The 18,663-nt window shown below is 45.3% G+C and overlaps 1 protein-coding gene across 1 annotated transcript in view; it reads right to left on the minus strand.

Moving 5' to 3' along the window:
- The window catches only part of SSH1 (slingshot protein phosphatase 1), a 46,804-nt gene extending 30,312 nt beyond the window's left edge, over nucleotides 1-16,492 (minus strand). Inside the window, exons 1-2 of the mRNA XM_035134954.2 lie at nucleotides 16,305-16,492; nucleotides 9,580-9,620 (exon numbers count right to left, since the gene is read on the minus strand). Coding sequence (XP_034990845.1) covers nucleotides 9,580-9,620; nucleotides 16,305-16,373 — 110 coding nt within the window. The 5' untranslated portion in view covers nucleotides 16,374-16,492. The remainder of the gene's footprint in view (nucleotides 1-9,579; nucleotides 9,621-16,304) is intronic.
- Nucleotides 16,493-18,663: the final 2,171 nt, after the last annotated feature.

The following is an 18,663-nucleotide window of genomic DNA, read 5'->3' on the forward strand; positions in this document are numbered from 1 at the left end:
GCCAAGTTATCCCTTTTTTAAAGGGATTTTCCCTTATGCTGAATAGGCTTCCTCACGAGAAAAGGGAAAACTTGGCAGCTATGCTCATCCCTGTGATTCCCCCACCCTGTGAAAGGCCCATATTATGTTTGCTTTTGCCTGTGGCCTACTGGGCAATGTTGCGGCCTACTCAGTTTTCCCTGTCCCAAACCACCCCTCACTCCTTTGGCTGACTCAGGGTTCTTCCCCCCCCCCCCATGGCTATGTGTTTTCCCCCTCCCTTTGTTGTGCCTCATCCCTGTGCCCCCCCCCCCCCCATTGCGAAAGGCCCTATTCTGTTTGTTTTTGCCTGTGGCCTACTGAATGGTACTACTCAGTTTTCCCTGCTTGGCAATGCTGCAACCTATTGAAAAAGCTGGGCCTTGTTTTCAGTTGGTTGCTGTGGAATTTTGTGGTGTCATCTGGCGGCGCAGCTTTGGAGCCGGCAGCGTGCAATCTGCCTTTCTATTGGATGCTGCTGGAGTCGTCAGAGCTTCTGGTAGTGACGTCTAATTTGGGAGCCACTTTTTTGTGTTTAATCATTATTTTAGGTGTGAAAGGTGTGGGTTTTTTGGGGGGAAATTTATGCCAAATCCCTCACTGATGGGTATGGAATGTTGTGGCCAGATTTGTTACATTACAGTTCAGCAGTTACGGAGAAAGGCTGGGACCTCTGCACGCGCAATGCCTACATTTTTATATAGATTGATAGATGTGTTGTGTCAAAGGCAGGCGGGCCCACAGAGAATTCTCACTGTAGCCTCTCTTAAAGGAAGCACAATTCCACCCATCAATTTGCCACTGGTTTACTCCTGACCAGCGGCAGTTGCTGTCAAATTTCTGTGGGAAGAACCAACAGCCTCTTGCTGCCTCCTTGGGGATGTTTGAAACAAGCAGCACACTGACACTTTGGCCAGGAGGGTGAGCGCCCTTTCTGGAGGTAACATCTGATGAGGCCTCCACTGCCTTTCAGATACAAGGGCAGGCGGCGAGCGAGAGTGGCTGCCAAGTTTCGCTCTAAATGCCTGCAGCGCTCTGCCAACAAAAGTTATCTTCTGAGCAGGGTATTGTTTGGCCAAGAGGGCGTAGGCTGTGTTCACTACCCAAGAATTCCAAGCAGTATTTTCAGAGACTGCAGGCCATTCACAGTGCCAGATGCAAAAGCTCTTTCAGGGCAAGGAAGGAGGAAATCAATCAGGGAGCCCACAAAGGCAGATTTCCCAGCAGGAACAAACTGCCAGCGATGCCAGCCAGCTCTGCCATGGTGACATGGATTTGCTTCATCATGATTGCAATCTGCACATTTCTGCCGGGAAACTCAGCTGCAAGACGCACACACCACAGGGGAGGGTTCCACACAAGGAGAAAAGCCACACTCTGCAGCATCACAGGTCCACCTTGGGGGGAGTCGAGCTTAATCTCTCATCTCCCATCATGCAGCAGGCTTAGATACAAACACAAAGGACCCATTTTCAAGGATGGCCATTTGAATGCAAGCAAGCAAACAGGCTTAAGTAGTGTAGGCACAATCCACAAGGAATGTCTTCTGGGTATGCCTTGCTGAGGACAAGTGGAACCGCCCCAGGAGAACAAGCACTCCAAAAAGAGGGTGCACAACAGAACATGAACAATAAGATCAGGCTTAGCATTTGCACAGTGCTTGATCAGTATATCCTTATAACATTGTCACTCAGTGAAGCAATAGGCTCTTCAGTTGAGAGTTTGGTGAATGAAGGGTCAATTTCAAGTTCTGTAGCAGAGTCTAGCATCTTGAATGTTAACTGTCCACTTGCTGATAGACAAGATCTTCCCATTGACTGCTGTAATCAAGTTGTCGCAGGGGTAACTCATTGGTGTGGATGGCACAAACCAACCAGATCAGTTTATGACCAAGCTTGACCTCTACCCAACAGCCAGTGTTAACATTTGTAGTATCACCTCCAATGGCCTGCAAGCTCTTATCAGTGCCCTTCTTCACAAAATCTACAAGATTATGAGCAATAACTTCAACTGGTGTGTTCCCCCCCCCCCCCGGAACCTTTCTCCAGAGTAGTGTTAGAGATATCTTCCACCTGGTTCACTGTACAATGAAATACTGTAATGCTGCTCTACAATGATGCTGGGGAACTGCTGATCTGAACTGTCTGCTTTTAGTGTAACTTTATTTGTATATTTATGGCCATCAAGAAGATGCAGTCAATTTCATCCTTCTGACATAGATGAAATCCAATTCCTAATACAGGGCTTTCATAACTACAGTATTTCTTAGGCCCTCTTGACTTTATGTGATCCAACCACAAGCCTCTTCTCCTCTTCAGTAATCAAGCCAGCATCCCTAAAGATGGCAATGGCAGCTGTGGCACGCAGGCCAACCCCCTATCTGACGCTCTGCATAGCAACATTATGTATTTATAATGTGTTATGGTACACTCTGACTTTTTATTAGAAGTGGAATGTGTACTTGGTTTTTACTAATGTCAATTCATATCTTCCATAATTTACATCTTGGGCATCAGCTATTTATTCTTCATTTTCATCAGCCGAGAAAATTATTTCATTTGATGTTATTGAAGCATCCTGCTTACTTCTCTGCCCTACTTTGACAAACCTCTCTTCCAATATCTAAGCCAGAGGCTATAACAACATCTTACAGTAACAAAACAGTATCAGTTAATGATGTGTTGTGCAAAAAGTACTATATTTTACCTGTGCAGAAGAGATCACCAATTATTTATTTAGAATATTACTATTACTACTACTACTAAAGGTAAAAGGACCCCTGACCATTAAGTCCAGTTGCAGACGACCCAAGGGTTGCAGCGCTCATCTCGCTTTACTGGCCACATGAGCTTCCATGTGGCCAGCATGACTAAGCTGCTTCTGGCAAATGAGAGCAGCGCATGGAAACGCTGTTTACCTTCCCGCCGGAGCAGTACCTATTTATCTACTTGCACTACTACTATTTATTAAATTTATATACCACCCTATACCTGCAGTTCTCAGAGGATAAAATCATAATATGAAAACACACAATATGGTACATAATCAAAATAAAAACAAGAGCAACTCAGTAACGCCCCAACACATTTTAAAAGGACACTGAATGTCAATCAACTAAAGGCTTGATTAAAGAAGAACATCTTTGCCTGGGACCTAAAGGTGTATAATGAAGGTGTCAGGCGAACCTCCCTGGGGAGAGCATTCCACACATGGGGGGCCATTGCAGAAAAGGCCCATTCTGATGTTGCCACCCTCCAGACCTCTTATGGAGGAGGCACATAAAGAAGGGCCTTATACTCCATTGTACAGCCTCAAAGGGCTCTCAAAGCTGTTTACAAAACATGCTTGCAATTTTAAAAATCACATTCATTCAAGAGGAACAGAAATGACATGATGTGTCCCTATCGCAACAGGGTTATTATGCTGGGATATCCAGAATTGATGCTTTTGAATTATGGTGCTGGAGGAGACTCTTGAGAGTCCCATGGACTGCAAGAAGATCAAACCTATCCATTCTGAAGGAAATCAGCCCTGAGTGCTCACTGGAAGGACAGATTCTCGAAGCCAGCACCATGAGTCTGACCAAACTGCGGGAGGCAGTGGAAGACAGGAGTGCCCGGCGTGCTCTGGTCCATGGGGTCTCAAAGAGTCGGACACGACTAAACAACAAAATCCAGCCCTCTTCCTTGGTGTTGCTCCTTTGGCCTTTGCCCACTAGGCAGCAAAGGCCAACAATGGCCTCTGAGGCAAAGGGGTGAGTCGAAGCGGTTGGAACTCACTTGGTCCGAGACAATGACATGTTTTCACTAGATGGAGGCAAGTCACTACTCCATCAAAAATCCAGGAAGATGGATTTAGCTCTAATGAGTTATAAGAGAAAGACTCTGGCAAGTTCAAGTAATCTGGGCACAACAGTGTGTCCAGAGAAAGGCTAAGCAATCTTCCCATGCAGGGACCGGGGAAAAGTATGTGCAAACCCTCCTCTCGCTACCTGGTTTCCTATCCCTGAGGCTATCTGATGCCACCCACTGTCCAGCACACAATCAGGGCCAGCCACATTTATGCAGCTTAGGGCTACAGCTGAGAAAAAGAGGAGGAGCCACAATATAGCCTTCAAGACTACCACACAAGCACCAAACAAATACCTGCTAACATTCTAGCCAAACTGCCTCCATTTCAAGGCTGAATCTAGGAAGCTGAACACATTATGGAAAATGTGGGTTGTAGAGTGTGGAGTCCATGACTTGGGTCACAGTTATAGGTCAGTCACAATTACAGGGCTTTGAGAGAATGTGCTTAAAGTAGAGTGAATGGAGGCTTTAGCAGCCTGCCGGGGGGAGGGGGGGGCTACGCCTGAAGACAACAGCCATGCTGTGCCATCCCACGGGCTGTGATCCCTTGTTGTCTTGCAGTTGAAGTCAGCAAGGAGAAAGTGGAGGCAGAAGCTGCTGACTCTTATCAGATACTTAAAAACAGGATGATGAATCACATCCTGCCAGGCTGCAGTATCCTGACTGTAGTGTGCTCTGAGCAAGGAGCAGGCAATTTGGTTAGCCTGACAGGGGTTGGGAACTGGCTGCTACGTGGGTGTGGCCTGGGAAACCAGCAGAAGGCCTGTATTCTGTGCAATGCTGGGGGGCAGGGGAACCCGGAATGGAAGGGGTGGAATCTCCTGCTCTGCAAGAGTAAATTAGCAATGAGGTCTGGATCATGCAACCTTTCAAGCCAACTTCTGTGCCTACTAGAACAGCCCTATCTTTCCTGCAACAGCCTTCTGATGATTTCTAGCAAGGTCGCTGTGGATGTAAAAGCTAGACAAACCTATATCACAGAGAAAACAAGGGCCTGTGCTATTGGAAAAAAAATCAGACAGGATAATTCAATAAAAGGTGCAATATTAGGAGAGAAGAATTACAGTATAAGATTAGAGCTTTTGCTGACAATGTAATGGTAACAGTACAAGATCCCCTGGAAAGCATACCAAATTTATTGAGATGTATAAATGAATTCGGAAAATTAGCAGGATTCAAATTAAATTACAAAAAAACGAAATATTAGTAAAAAATCTCGATGAGGAATGTAAGATCAGGCTGCAAGAAATTACGGGATTGGAAATCAAAAAGAAAATAAAGTATCTTGGAGTAAATTTGTCAGCAAATAATATAGATCTGGTTGAAGGAAATTACAACAAATTATGGAAAGAAATTAAAAAAGATCTAGAGAGATGGGGAAAATTAAATCTATCCCTATTAGGGAAAATCTCACTTATAAAAATGAACATATTACCAAGAATGATGTTTCTTTTTCAAGGGATATCGATATTAGGTGGGAGTAAATGCTTTAACAGTTGGAGAAAAGATCTAGCAAATTTCATATGGTCCGGGGGAAAACCTAGGATTAAGCATAAAATTTTGATTGATAATAGAGAAAGAGGTGGATTTGAGCTCCCCGATTTAGAACTATATCATGATGCTGCAGGATTACTATGGCTAAAAGAATGGGTCAAGCTGGAGAATACAGACGTGCTGGATCTTGAAGGAGTGGGAACGAGGTTTGGATGGCATGCATATTTGATCAATGAAAAAGTACACAAAGGGTTTCTGGAACATACAATTAGAAGGTCATTATACAAAATTTGGGGAAAGTATAAACGAATATTAGAGCCAAAAACACCGTGGTGGGCTTCACCACTGGAGATGGTAACGGTGAAGAAATTGAATATGAAAGAAAATTGGGCAACATATAAAATTTTATTAAAAGAGATAAATGGGGAATTAAAAATAAAAGAATATTTGGAAATTAAAATATACGTAAATGATTGGTTCCAGTTCATTCAAATTAATCACAAATTGGCAAAAGATAAAAAAATAGGATTTGAAAAAGAATATTCCAAATTTGACAAATATCTGATACAAGAAGGTTCCAAAAATATATCCAAATTATATGATCTGATCCTAGAGTGGGAAACAAAAGATGAATTAGTAAAAGCTTCAATGATCAAATGGGCACAAGATTTCGGTAAGAACATCAAGTTTGAACAATGGGGAAAGCTTTGGCAAAAAGATATTAAATTTACTCCTTGCTATGCTTTAAAAGAAAACTTTTTCAAGATACAGCACAGGTGGTAACTAACGCCGGATAGGATTGCCAAAATGAATAAAAACTGTAGTAATATATGTTGGCGGTGTAACTTAGCTTTCATATCTGGTGGGAATGTCCCAATATCAAACAATTTTGGGATGTGGTTTATAACGAAATGAAAAGGATATTTAAATATTCTGTTAAGAAGAAACCAGAAGGATTTCTACAGGGAATAGTCCCAGAAAATTTGAAAAAAGAAGACAAAGTATTATATTTGTATATAACAGTAGCTGCAAGGCTATTAATAGCAAAAAAAATTGGAAGAGTGTCCAAATACCAACAAAATTGGAATGGTCAGCAAAATTAATGGAATACTACATTACGATAAATTAATGGGAAACATCAGAAGGGTCTAGAAGGAAAAAATAGAAAAAGAATGAAAAAAATTCAAGAAGTATCTTAAAAATTATATTGAAAAAACAGATGTGATAACAGATTAAGAGGAGTCCTGAAATCAGAAACTAGGAGGATACGAAACTAGAGGATGAAAATAAAATAACATGATATAATAATTGAAGTAAGATGTAACAAAATGTTGATTAAAAAGAATATAAGATGTATGCATAAAGGAAACAATATGCAAGAGGTACAAAGGGAAGAAATGTACATTATGGATTAGGTCAGGCATCCCCAAACTTCGGCCCTCCAGATGTTTTGGACTACAATTCCCATTATCCCTGACCACTGGTCCTGTTAGCTAGGGATCATGGGAGTTGTAGGCCAAAACATCTGGAGGGCTGCAGTTTGGGGGTGCCTGGATTAGGTGACTGGAAGTCAAGCACAAAGGGTGGGTGGTGGGTGGTGGGGGTGATGAAGCTGATTGGGATTTTTTGACTATAATTTTGCGTATGTAAGGTGATATTTGTAGGATGAAAGAGGTATGTATGTTAATTGTATGGATGGATGCCAATTGTTTTTAATTTTCTTTATTTCTAATAAAAATTACAGTATAAATAATCAAAAGAGAGAGAGAGAGAAAACAAGGGCCTGAGAGTCATCTCAGAAGAAGCAGACTGAGAGTGCCCCCCAATGGACTCAGCGCAATACAACAACTCTAAACTATAAGAACATAACAAGAGCCTGCTGGATCAGGTCAATGTTCCATTCAGGTCAGCATCCTGTTCTCACAGTGGCCACCCAGGTGCACAAGCAGGGTTCTAGCACAAGAGCCCTCTCCCTTGCTGTAGTTTCCAGTAACAGCATTGCTGCCATCTGAGCATAGCCATCATGGCTAGTAGCCTCTCCTCCACGAATCTGCCCAATTCCCCTTTAAAGCCATCCAAGTTGGTGGCCATCGCTGTCTCATGGAGGAATGAGTTCCACAGTTTAGCTATGTGATGCATAAAAAAACACTTCATTTTATGTGTCCTGGAGCTTCCAACACTCAGCTTCATTTGATGTCCATGAGTTAGTGTTATAAGAGAGGGAGAATAACTTTTCTGGCCACTTTCTCCACACCATGCATCATTTTATAAACTATCATGTTGCAGGTGGCGCTGTGGGTTAAACCACAGAGCCTAGGGCTTGCTGATCAGAAGATCGGCGGTTTGAATCCCTGCAACAGGGTGAGCTCCCGTTGCTCGGTCCCAGCTCCTGCCAACCTAGCAGTTCGAAAGCATGTCAAAGTGCAAGTAGATAAATAGGTACTGCTCTGGCGGGAAGGTAAACAGCCTTTCCGTGCGCTGCTCTGGTTTGCCAGAAGCGGCTTTGTCATGCTGGCCACATGACCTGGAAGCTGGATGCTAGCTGCCTCGGCCAATAACGCGAGATGAGCGTCGCAATCCCAGAGTTGGTCACAACTGGACCTAATGGTCAGGGGTCCCTTTACCTTTACCTATCATGCCACTTACTTGCCTTTACCCTAAACTAATAAGTTCCAAGCAATTAGTCCTTTAAGTTCTCTCTGTTCAAGAGACACAGAGCCCTCCACCTATCTGACAGCATCTCCAATAATGGTGGTGAACAACAAACCAGGATGCAAAATTTCAAGTCACCTGATTGCCAACAGGGACCAGCAATTACTGAATTCTGCCACTGGAGGTTGGCTGCTCCTATGCTTAATTAGCATCATCTGTTGCTGTTTGGCAGCACAGCACAACCATCTTCCCTGAATAAAGGTGCACCTGCTTGGTTGTCTCGTCTCAGAAGTGGAGCCAGGAGGCAATTGCTGCCCATCCAAGGCAGCAACCTAACTGGGATCCTGTCGTTTGAAATGGGGACCTCGTGTGGCTGGAACCTGATCCCAGGGAACTCACTTGGTAAGCTATGTGTACTCATTTATCAGCAGTCATTCTTCCACCTGATTGCCTCAGAAGGAGACGGAAGGCTCACTCTGTTGTCTCAGCTATGACCAAATGCCATTCAACAAGGCATCTACAAGTGGCCATTCTACAAAGTCATTATGAAACAGGAAAGTTTTGGAACTGAAATTTCTTTGTTTTCCTGTTCCACACCCTGAAAACTGTCGTACCTTGGAAGTCGAACGGAATCTGTTCCAGAAGTCCGTTCAACTTCCAAAACGTTTGGAAACCAAAGTGTGGCTTCTGATTGGCTTCAGGAAGCTCCTGTAACCAATTGGAAGCTGCGGAAGCCCCGTCGTACGTTCGTCTTCCAAAAATAGTTTGCAAACTAGAACAGCCACTTCCGGGTGTGCGGCGTTCAGGAGCGAAAACGTTCAAAAACTAAGCTGTTCAAAAACCAAGGTACGACTGTACATACACACAAACGTACATCCTTCAATCATATTCCCAGGGTCATATATGCAAAGAAGAAATCAATTAAAATGTAAATACTGAACAATACTGGCTAAGAACCACAAGCCTGGTTTGCACATCGCTTTAACGCTGTGGTTTATAATAAACTTTAAGTTGAACATGTGCTTCACCCTTTTCCACTCCTTCAGCATGCCAGGAAGAAAGAAACCCAATACTGGCTTTGCATTAAGTGCAAATCAGGGCTCATTATTTGTTTCCCTCAAACAAGCCTTGCCTTACTTTCTGCTCATGGTTCCTTTCAGGGGAAAACAAACCACAAGCGCTGCTTTACACATGAAGCATGAGCATGTGTAGTGCATTAGTCACAGATCCCTCCATGCCTCTGCACCAGTGAAAAAACTTGGGTTTAAATAAGAAATATGGAAGACCACAAAGGTATGTTTTCCCTAAATGCCCCATGTCACATTTAATAGTGGGCCTCACTCATATCCAATGTTCAGATGGAAGAAATGGCAATAATAGATCAATGAACATGGGGTGGGTAAGAGGGATCCAACCAGCAGCAAGTTTCCATCCACTTGGAAAGTGGACCATTCTCCCCAGTCCTTCACACAGAATTAAGGCCTCATATGGGATCACATAAACCAATGAAGGGGCAGGGGATGCCAGAAACAACTTTTGGAGCAAGGGTTTAGCTCATGCTTACCTCAGGTTCAGTTTGCGGTCTTCATCACTGCCAACCTCCAACTGAAGGGGAAAAAGCAAGAAGCATTAAGCATTAAAGGCTCAAAATAATATGATTCAAAAGGTTTTCTTGCAAGTTTAAAAAATAGCTTCAATAAAATAATAGCATCATACATTTATTGCCTTATCATCACATGCTTTCTCCTAGGAGCTTAAGAGAGGCATATATGCCACCCCTTCCCCATTTCCCCCCAACAACCCTGTGAGGTAGGTTAGGGAGACAGAGAAGCCAGAGGTCACCCAAGTAAACTTCATGACTGACTGAAGTGCTGAGTTAACGACCTCAGCGCAACATCACACTGGCTTTGTTGCTTTATTTAATAATATGAAAAGGGAAATAACATGTTACATGTTTCAGGGGACAAGGACTAGATCTTTGCCTCTCTTTTAGGGCTGAAAGCTTTAATCGCAAGTGTTTAATGGTTACTGTATTTGTAAAACAAAACAAAACAATAAAAATGTGTTGGTTTTTCTCCAAAAAAGCTTTACTCACCAGATTAAACTAATGATGATAACAGGGGAGGAAAGAGAGAGGCTAACAGATTGTGGTTGAATCCTGACAAGAAAGAAGTACTGTTTTGGGGGGACAGGGGGCAGACAGGTGTGGAGGATTCCCTGGTCCTGAATGGGCAACTGTGCTCCTGAAGGACCAGGTGTGCAGCTGTCCATGGACAGCCGTCTTCTTCATCTGATCATCTGATCATTAATCTGCATACAAACACCTTTCTGAGAGTCAGGCTAGATAATAATGGTCTAGTGTCTAACCCTGTTACCACCTCTAGGTTGGCCCCAGCACTGTTTAATTTTTACGTTAATTCGCTGGTGGCCCACATGGCCAATCATGTTTACCACCCCCCTAAATTAGCTGGTCGATTACTAAATGTTCTCCTGTATGTGGATGATGCCGCACTCCTAGCTAGATCTCCCACTGGGTTGAGGAGAATGCTACAAGCGCTCCATGAATACTGTGTACAGCATGAGCTTCTACGCCCGACCAAAATTTCACTTGTGGTCGATGAATGGTACCACATTGGAGCAGGTTAACTGTTTCAAATACAGTGGTCCCTCAATTTATGAATTACTCGACATCCAAAGTTTTCGACTTACGAATGGGAAAAATGCCTGCACGCTTACAAATTTTTCTACATCCGAATGGAAAACCGTTGGCGGTTTTAGATGAGGTTTCCTCGACTTATGAATTTTTCCGAATATTTCCCCCCCCCCCCGAAAACTGCTTCTCCCATGGCACTTTGCGTATGAGAGGCTTTAAAACCCCTGTGCCATGCTCCAGACCTCTGTGGGTTGTATGAGGCGTGGAGTTAGGAGGTGTGGAGCGGCGTTGGAGAGAGAGAGAGGGAGAGATTTGGAGCCAGTTGGAGTTGCTTGGAGAGTGTTGGAGTTTCTTTTTCCTGCAATTCTCTACTGCTGGAAAGGTAGGTTAATTTTCCTTCTCTTTACTGTGGGGGTTGCGGGGTGGGTCTTGTGTGTGTGTGGGGGGGGGTGTTCTTTCCATGCCATGTGTAAAAAAAATTTCTTTGCCTGTGGTCCTTGCACCTTGATGCTAAATTTTTCAGGCTGGCCATGAGGTTGTTTAGGTTTTCTGAGCAGGTTTAAGGCTCCTTTTTGCTTTCTGGCCTTTCTGCTGTTTTAAGAGTCTTTTTGGTTTCTGCTCTTTGCAACTTGATGCTGAATTGCATGTCTGGTTAAACTGAACTTTTCCCCATGCTATGTTAAAGTGCACTTTCTGCTCTTTTGTCTTCAGGATCCTAATGATGTTTTTTTTTCCTTCCTAGTGTTTGTGGTGTCATGGCACCAAAGAAGCCAGCAGAGTCCGGGAAGCGCAAGAGGGAGCTGATTCTCTTGGAGGTCAAGCAGGGCATCATCCGCAAGCATGAGCAAGGCATGCGAGTGGTGGATCCTCAAGGACAAGGAGAGGATTATGGGTCATGAGACAGCCAAGGGTGTCACAATCCTTACCAAAAACTGCCCTGCCATCATGGACGAGGTGGAGAAATTGCTGCTGCTGTGGATCCGTGAGAAGGAGCGTGCAGGGGACACTGTGACTTCGGCAGTCGTGTGTGCCAAGGCCAGGGCCTTGCATGCTGACCTGATCGCCCAGCAGCCAGGAACTTCGCACGAAGAATTCAAGGTAAGCCACGGGTAGTTTGAGAAATTCAAGATGAGGTCCAGTATCTGCAGCGTTGTTCGGCACGGAGAGGCTGCAAGATCAGATCTGGCTGCAGCAGAAGAATTTGCCACGGAATTCTTTGAGACCGTGACTGCTGAGGGCTACCTTCCGGAGCAGGTCTTCAATTGTGATGAGACCAGCCTCTTTTGGAAAAGGATGCCAAGGAGGACCTTCATCACACAGAGGAGACCAAGATGCCTGGCCACAAGCCGATGAAGGACCGCCTCACCATCCTCTTCTGTGCAAACGACAGGGGTGATCTGGGGCAGACCATGGGCCTGGAGGTTTCAACACAGGACGTGGAAGAATTGGTCGAGGGACACAACCTTGAACTTTCCACCGAGGACCTGTTGAGCCTGCAGGAACAGGGGCAGCAAGGGGTGCAGCCGGACACACCTGAGAAGCAGGAGGAAGAGCCAAGGCAGTTGCCTTCGTCGTCTTATAAGAGGGCCTGCGAACTGTGGGGAGAGCTGCAGACCTTTGTGAACGATCTCAGTGAGGATCAGGCTGCATCCCAGGAAGCTGTGGAGCACTTTGATAATGTGGTCGTTGCCCCATGGCGGGCAATGCTCTGCAAGAGACAGAGGCAGCAGACCATGTGGTGTCCATGTGGTGAAGCAGGCAAGGCAGGAGGAAGAACCTTGCTGTTCTTCCCAGTTGTCAACCTCTGCCTCCTCTTCCCATGTCCTTACCAGGTTCCAAAGTTGAGATGTGTGGTGTAAAGAAAGAGGCATGCTCCTTCAAAGAGGGCCTGCCTTAGAATTGCACACAAGTGTCCTTAACATGTTCCAAAGCTGAGGTGTGTAATGCTTTAAAATGTTGGCTGAGGCATGTTCATTGTGCCTGTCTGTCTTTGAAAAGCACTGCAGTGACCTGCATCAGGTCCCAAAAAAATGATAAAGTGTTTTTTATTGTTGAAAAGTAATGTTGCTGTGCAGTTTGCATGCCTTTAAAGTGCACTTGATAAAGAGTTTTGCACAAAAAACTGGGTGTCTGGGTCTTTTTCCTAGGCTCCAGAATGAATTAATCCATTTCCAATGCATTCCTATGGGAAACCGCTTTTCGACTTACAAACTTTTCGACCTATGAATGTGCATTCGGAATGGATTAAGTTCATAAGTCGAGGGACCACCGTATCTGGGACAAGTAATTCGATAAAATAGGTCCTTTCTGGCTCATAGAGATTATATAACTACAAACACATCTAAAGCAGCCATGATGATTAGATCTCTATATGCTAAGAACCAGGCTCAATCAGTGAAAGTTGCCTTGAGACTGTTTCAAATGAAAGTCCTTCCCGTCCTGTTGGTGGGCATTTCCCTGGGTGCCCGTAGGGATTTTCTTAGATTGGAATCTATCCAATCACGATTTCTTAGAGCCATCCTTAGGATCCCTCCTTCTGTAGCGGGGGCAGTCATGAGATTAGAGGTTGGTTGGCAAGCATTCCGGTATGTGGCCTTGAAGGCCAAACTCTGGCTCTGGCTCAAGCTAAGCTTCAACCCGGTGGGCATGGCCCCCTTGATATTGAGGGATGATCTCCAATCATCGTAGGAAAAGGAGATCATAAATGAAGTGCAGGCCTGCAGATTGTCACATCTTTTCCTGGAGTCTATGACATTTAGTCAAGCCAGAGGTGTGACCTCTCAAAGACTGAGTGACATTGCTAGACAAGAAGACATTGCCCTTGTGAAACCTGGGATGTTCTTGGGGGATCAGATATTTCAGATTACACCAGCCCCTTATCTTGCAGAAATCCACTATGTGGAATACCGTAGACTCCTCACAGCTACTAGGTTAAATGTCCTGGAATCGGCAGTATTGTTGGGAAGGTACAAGGGAGTCCCATATGCTCAGAGATTTTGTCATTGTGCCCTGGGAGTGGTTGAGTCAACTGAACATATTCTTTTGATCTGCCCATTCTATGCAGATCTTAGACAAAAACTCATAGTTCCACTCCTATGCCAACTTAGCCCTGTAGCCAGAGAAAGACAGGTTTTGTTTCTGCTGAACAAGTTTACTGGACCAACAGCTTCCTTGGTGGCCAAATTTCTTTTTCTGGCCCTTAAGCGTCGTAAAGTCTAAATGTATAGTCTATTTCTTATTGTCAGTTTAAGTTTAAGTTCTTTTAGATGTTTTAATTTTTGTATGGACAGATGCTTATTTCTGACTGACAGTCAAATAAAATCTGATTGATTGAAACGTGAATGAGATGCAACAAACCCAACACACCACTCACAAGCACACCACTCACAAGCACAGCAATTTAATCCCAATAACTTCAGTCAGGATTAATCCCAATATAAAGGTAAAGGGACCCCTGACCATTAGGTCCAGTCGTGACCGACTCTGGGGTTGCGCGCTCATCTCGCATTATTGGCCGAGGGAGCCAGCGTATAGCTTCCAGGTCATGTGGCCAGCATGACAAAGCCGCTTCTGGCAAACCAGAGCAGCACATGGAAACGCCGTTTACCTTCCCGCTGTAGCGGTTCCTATTTATCTACTTGCATTTTGACGTGCTTTCGAACTGCTAGGTTGGCAGGAGCTGGGACCAAGCAACGGGAGCTCACCCCGTCACAGGGATTCGAACCGCCGACCTTCTGATCAGCAAGCCCTAGGCTCAGTGGTTTAACCACAAGGCCACCTGGGTCCCAATATACTACTGTGTAAATGGGATCACAATGAGTTCGTGTTTTTCTCTCAGCAAAACTGCCGAATGTAGGGCATTTAAAACTGAAGCTCTACACTGGTGGAAACATTTTAAATGCTCACACTAAGCATGGACTCCTATGCACACTCACCCTGAAAGACAAGGCCCATTGAACACAGCGGGAGTTACTTCTGAGGAAACATGCACAGATTGCATTGATGTAAACCACAGATCAAGCTCAACAACTAGGCAGCAAGTCTTTTCCTTGTAGAAGGTGGAATAGCACCAAAGCTAACCATGGAATGCAATCATATACAGTGGTGCCTCGCAAGAGGAATTTAATTCATTCTGTGAGTCAATTCATTTTGCAAAAAATTTGTCTTGCGAATCCCATAGGAATGCATTGAAATTTATGTATTTATTTATTTGCCCATAGGAACGCATTAATTGAATTTCAATGCATTCCTATGGGAAACCGCGAATTTTTCACAAAACGAATTCGTCTTGTGAGGCAACCTCCAATCACAAAACCCATTCGTCTAGCGAAAAATTCATCTAGCAGGGCATTCGTCTAGCGAGGTACCACTGTACTGTAAACTTTTTTGGGCATGAACATTTCAACTATTCAGGAACCACCTGGATGGGGGGGTGGGAGAGAGATCAACCAGATCCTGGATGTGGCAATTGAGTTTTTTAACCTGAAAGCTTGGATCTGAGAATATCCCACAACCCACACAATATAGTGGCAGGTGGCAGATCAGGTGCATAAGACCAAGCATGTAGAACAGGCATCCCCAAACTTTGGCCCTCCAGATGTTTTGGACAATTCCCATCTTCCCTGACCACTGGTCCTGTTAGCTAGGGATCATGGGAGTTGTAGGCTAAAACATCTGGAGGGCCGCAGTTAGGGGATGCCTGATACAGAATATGGTGGGTGCTTTCTGGGTCTCAGGATGGTGGACTTGCTCTAGAGAACCAGGTGAGACTAGGTGAGCCAGGGTTCTTCTCTTGTCTATCCCACTCACTCCACATTGCCTCCCATGTGCCGAATTTCAGTTCTAAGCTGTTCAAGGCAGCCCTTGGCTGGCCAGTTAAATACAGCTACTTACATGGGCTAAGCCTCACAAGTAGAAAATTAGCTCTCTAGGCTAGAAATTTGTCCCCCCCCCCATTTCTGGCTTTGTTTTCTACTTCCAGGCAGGTGTTTAAAAATAAAAACAAAAACATTTCACAACGTAACAGTAAATATGACATCATCCGGCTTCGTTAAGAAGCGGCAGGATCCATCCTACCACTTCATTCCCTTGCGCACATAAACTTTTCTACATTAAAAAGAGATACTGTAGCATCAGCCCCTGGAAGGCGCCACTTGCCTCCACCCCGAAGCCTCGTGTCTGCGGGAAGGGGCAGCTGCCACGAGAGCTTCGGGCACTGCATGCTTTGCTCGTGCACCCCTTGAACGCGCGTGAACTCGACTCCCCCTTGAAGGGTCTTCTGTGAAGAGGAGGGGGCGTGGAGGAAACGGGCCTGGGGGGCCAGAGCCATGGCGGGGGCGGGACAGGGCAGAGAAGAGGACGAGGATGAGGAGCACCTCGGGGGAGGCCGGGCAGGCAGAAGCCGCGGGGCCCCGTGTGGAGGCCCGCCCCCCCAGGCAGGCGCCTCAGGCAGCGGGGGCTGGCGGAGGGGTCGCGGGAGGGGCGGGAAGGCCCAGAAGGCGGCCTGGGCCGGGCTGCCGTCGGGGCGGGCGCTGAGGAGAGGCCGAGCCCCGGCGGCGGGTAGAAGGGGCGGCGGCGGCGGCGGCGGGTGAGGCCCGCGGGGCTGGCGGCGCCTGCGGAAGGAGGAGCCCCCTCACCTCGCTGGTGCTGGCCGACGAGGAGGCGGCGCTCGGGGTGGGCGAGCGCTGCAGGGTCACCAGCGCCATGGCGGCGGCGGCGAAGCCTCTTCTTCTTCTTCTTCGTCCTCCTGCTCCTCCCGCGGGCGGCTTCCCAGGCGAGGCCTCCGCCTCCTGCCGCCTCCTCCTCCTCCTCCTCGGCCTCCTCCTCCTCCTCCTTTGGCGGGCGGAGCAGCGCAGGCGGCGCCCGGGATCCGCGAGGCGGAGAGAAGGACTGACTTGTATGAGGGGGAAGAGATGCGACAGGGCTTTTATTTTATATTTGCTTGGGAATACGTGACGGGGTTTTTATTTATCTTTCAATGCGAAGTCGTGAAAAGATTATTATTTTTATTACGTACAGTATATGGGAAGTTGTGAGAGGATTCCCCCTCCCCCGAATATGCGAGGGGATTTTTGTTTTATTTTTGTCCTTTTTTTTTAATAGGAAAGGGGTTTGTTCGTTCGTTCGTTCGTTCGTTTATACCCCACCTTTCCCTCTGACAGTTTACAGATAAAACTAAGAACAGTTAAACAGCTATAGATATATATTTTACTTTATAGGGATATATGAAAGGATTTCATTTTTGTTTTTTACAGTCCTTCCCTGGGATAGGTGAAAGTACCGGTATTTTTCTTTCATTTTTATTTCATGGGAACATGTGAAAGGAATTTTATTCCCCCCCCCCCCAATTTTTATGGGAATAGGTGAAAAGATTTTAATCTTTTTAAAATTGTATGGGAATACTGTGTGTGAAAGGATCTTTTCTCTTTCTTTAATATTTTTATTGAAGTAAAATTTTTTTAGAAAAGCATACATCACAGGAACTAATAAATAATAATAAAAAACCCACCAAAAGTCACCCCAACAATAAAAATCCCCACCTCAACCACTCGTTTCTTTAAATGAATAAAAAAATCATTTAAGGCCAGGAAGAATGCACCGGATTACAGTCATAGGATTGTATAATTGTGGAGTTGGAAGGGACCCCAATGGTCCAAGCCCCTGCAATGCAGGAATCTCAGCTATAGCATCCAAGACAGATGGACATCCAACCTCTGCTTAAAGACCTTCAAGGTAGGAGAGTCCACAACCTCCCAAGGGAGGCCATTCCACTATTGAACAGCTCTTACTATCAGAAAGTTCTTCCTGATGTTTAGTTAAACCACAGAGCCTAGGGCATGCCGATCAGAAGGTCGGCAGTTCGAATCCCCGCGACGGGGTGAGCTCCCGTTGCTTGGTCCCAGCTCCTGCCAACCTAGCAGTTTGAAAGCATGTCAAAGTGCAAGTAGATAAATAGGTACCACTACAGTGGGAAGGTAAACGGCGTTTCTATGTGCTGCTCTGGTTTGCCAGAAGCAGCTAAGTCATGCTGGTCACATGACCTGGAAGCTGTAGGCCGGCTCCCTTGGCCAGTAAAGCGAGATGAGCGCCGCAAACCCAGAGTCGTCTGCGACTGGACCTAATGGTCAGGGGTCCCTTTACCTTTACCTTATCATATCTCCTCTTTTCCAGGTAACATTAACTTGGTGTCTCAATATAATTTGTTCACATTCTACATAAAAATGCATTGAAAGACCAGTAGAATACTACTGTTAGCTCCCTTTAACCAGCTTGATTATCCAGAGAAGATTAAAGTGCAGTACAGTACACTCATTGGTCTCAAGAACCTGCCAACAATGAGTTTGTAGTTGCACAGATTCTGCACATTGTACAGAATGCCACAGCAACATCATCCGTGCCAAGAGGGCTGGGCATCAACAGCTGCATGCACACCACACCAAAGGCAGATACAAAGGAGCTGCTGGGCTGTGAAAGTGTGAGGGGCCTTCAATGCTAAAAGCAAGAGACAGGCAAGTAATAGAGTAATTAATGTAATCGGCTTTGCTGAGTCTCCATAAAGTCCTTAGCCATTGAGGTCCTCAGGTGACCGACTTTCCTCCCTCATCCCAAAGGAGATAACTGATGGCAGAGACTCACCTGCAGGATTCACCTCTAAGGTCTGCAGGGATTGCAGCTAGTTGGGTTGAGGAGTTTCCCACGAACTAGCCCAAATGCCTGGCGTTTATTATTATTTATTCAACTTGTTAGCCATTTTTTAACCAGTGTAACTCAAAGCAACTTACAACAATAAATAAATAACACATACATTAAAACACATACAACTCTTTATGCACCCTCCCTGTCCATGCACACAGACCTCATTTGGTCTCATGGTTCTGTTTCCTGGTCAAAGAACAGTGACAGAATGCTGGGAACAGACTTCTAAAAATACATAATTGTTTGGTTCATTCTTGGATACAAGAAAAGTTAAGGTAACCTATGAGCTGAATATAAATC

This window comes from Zootoca vivipara, chromosome 13 (genome assembly GCF_963506605.1).
Source record: "Zootoca vivipara chromosome 13, rZooViv1.1, whole genome shotgun sequence".
NCBI classification, from domain to species: Eukaryota; Metazoa; Chordata; class Lepidosauria; order Squamata; family Lacertidae; genus Zootoca; species Zootoca vivipara.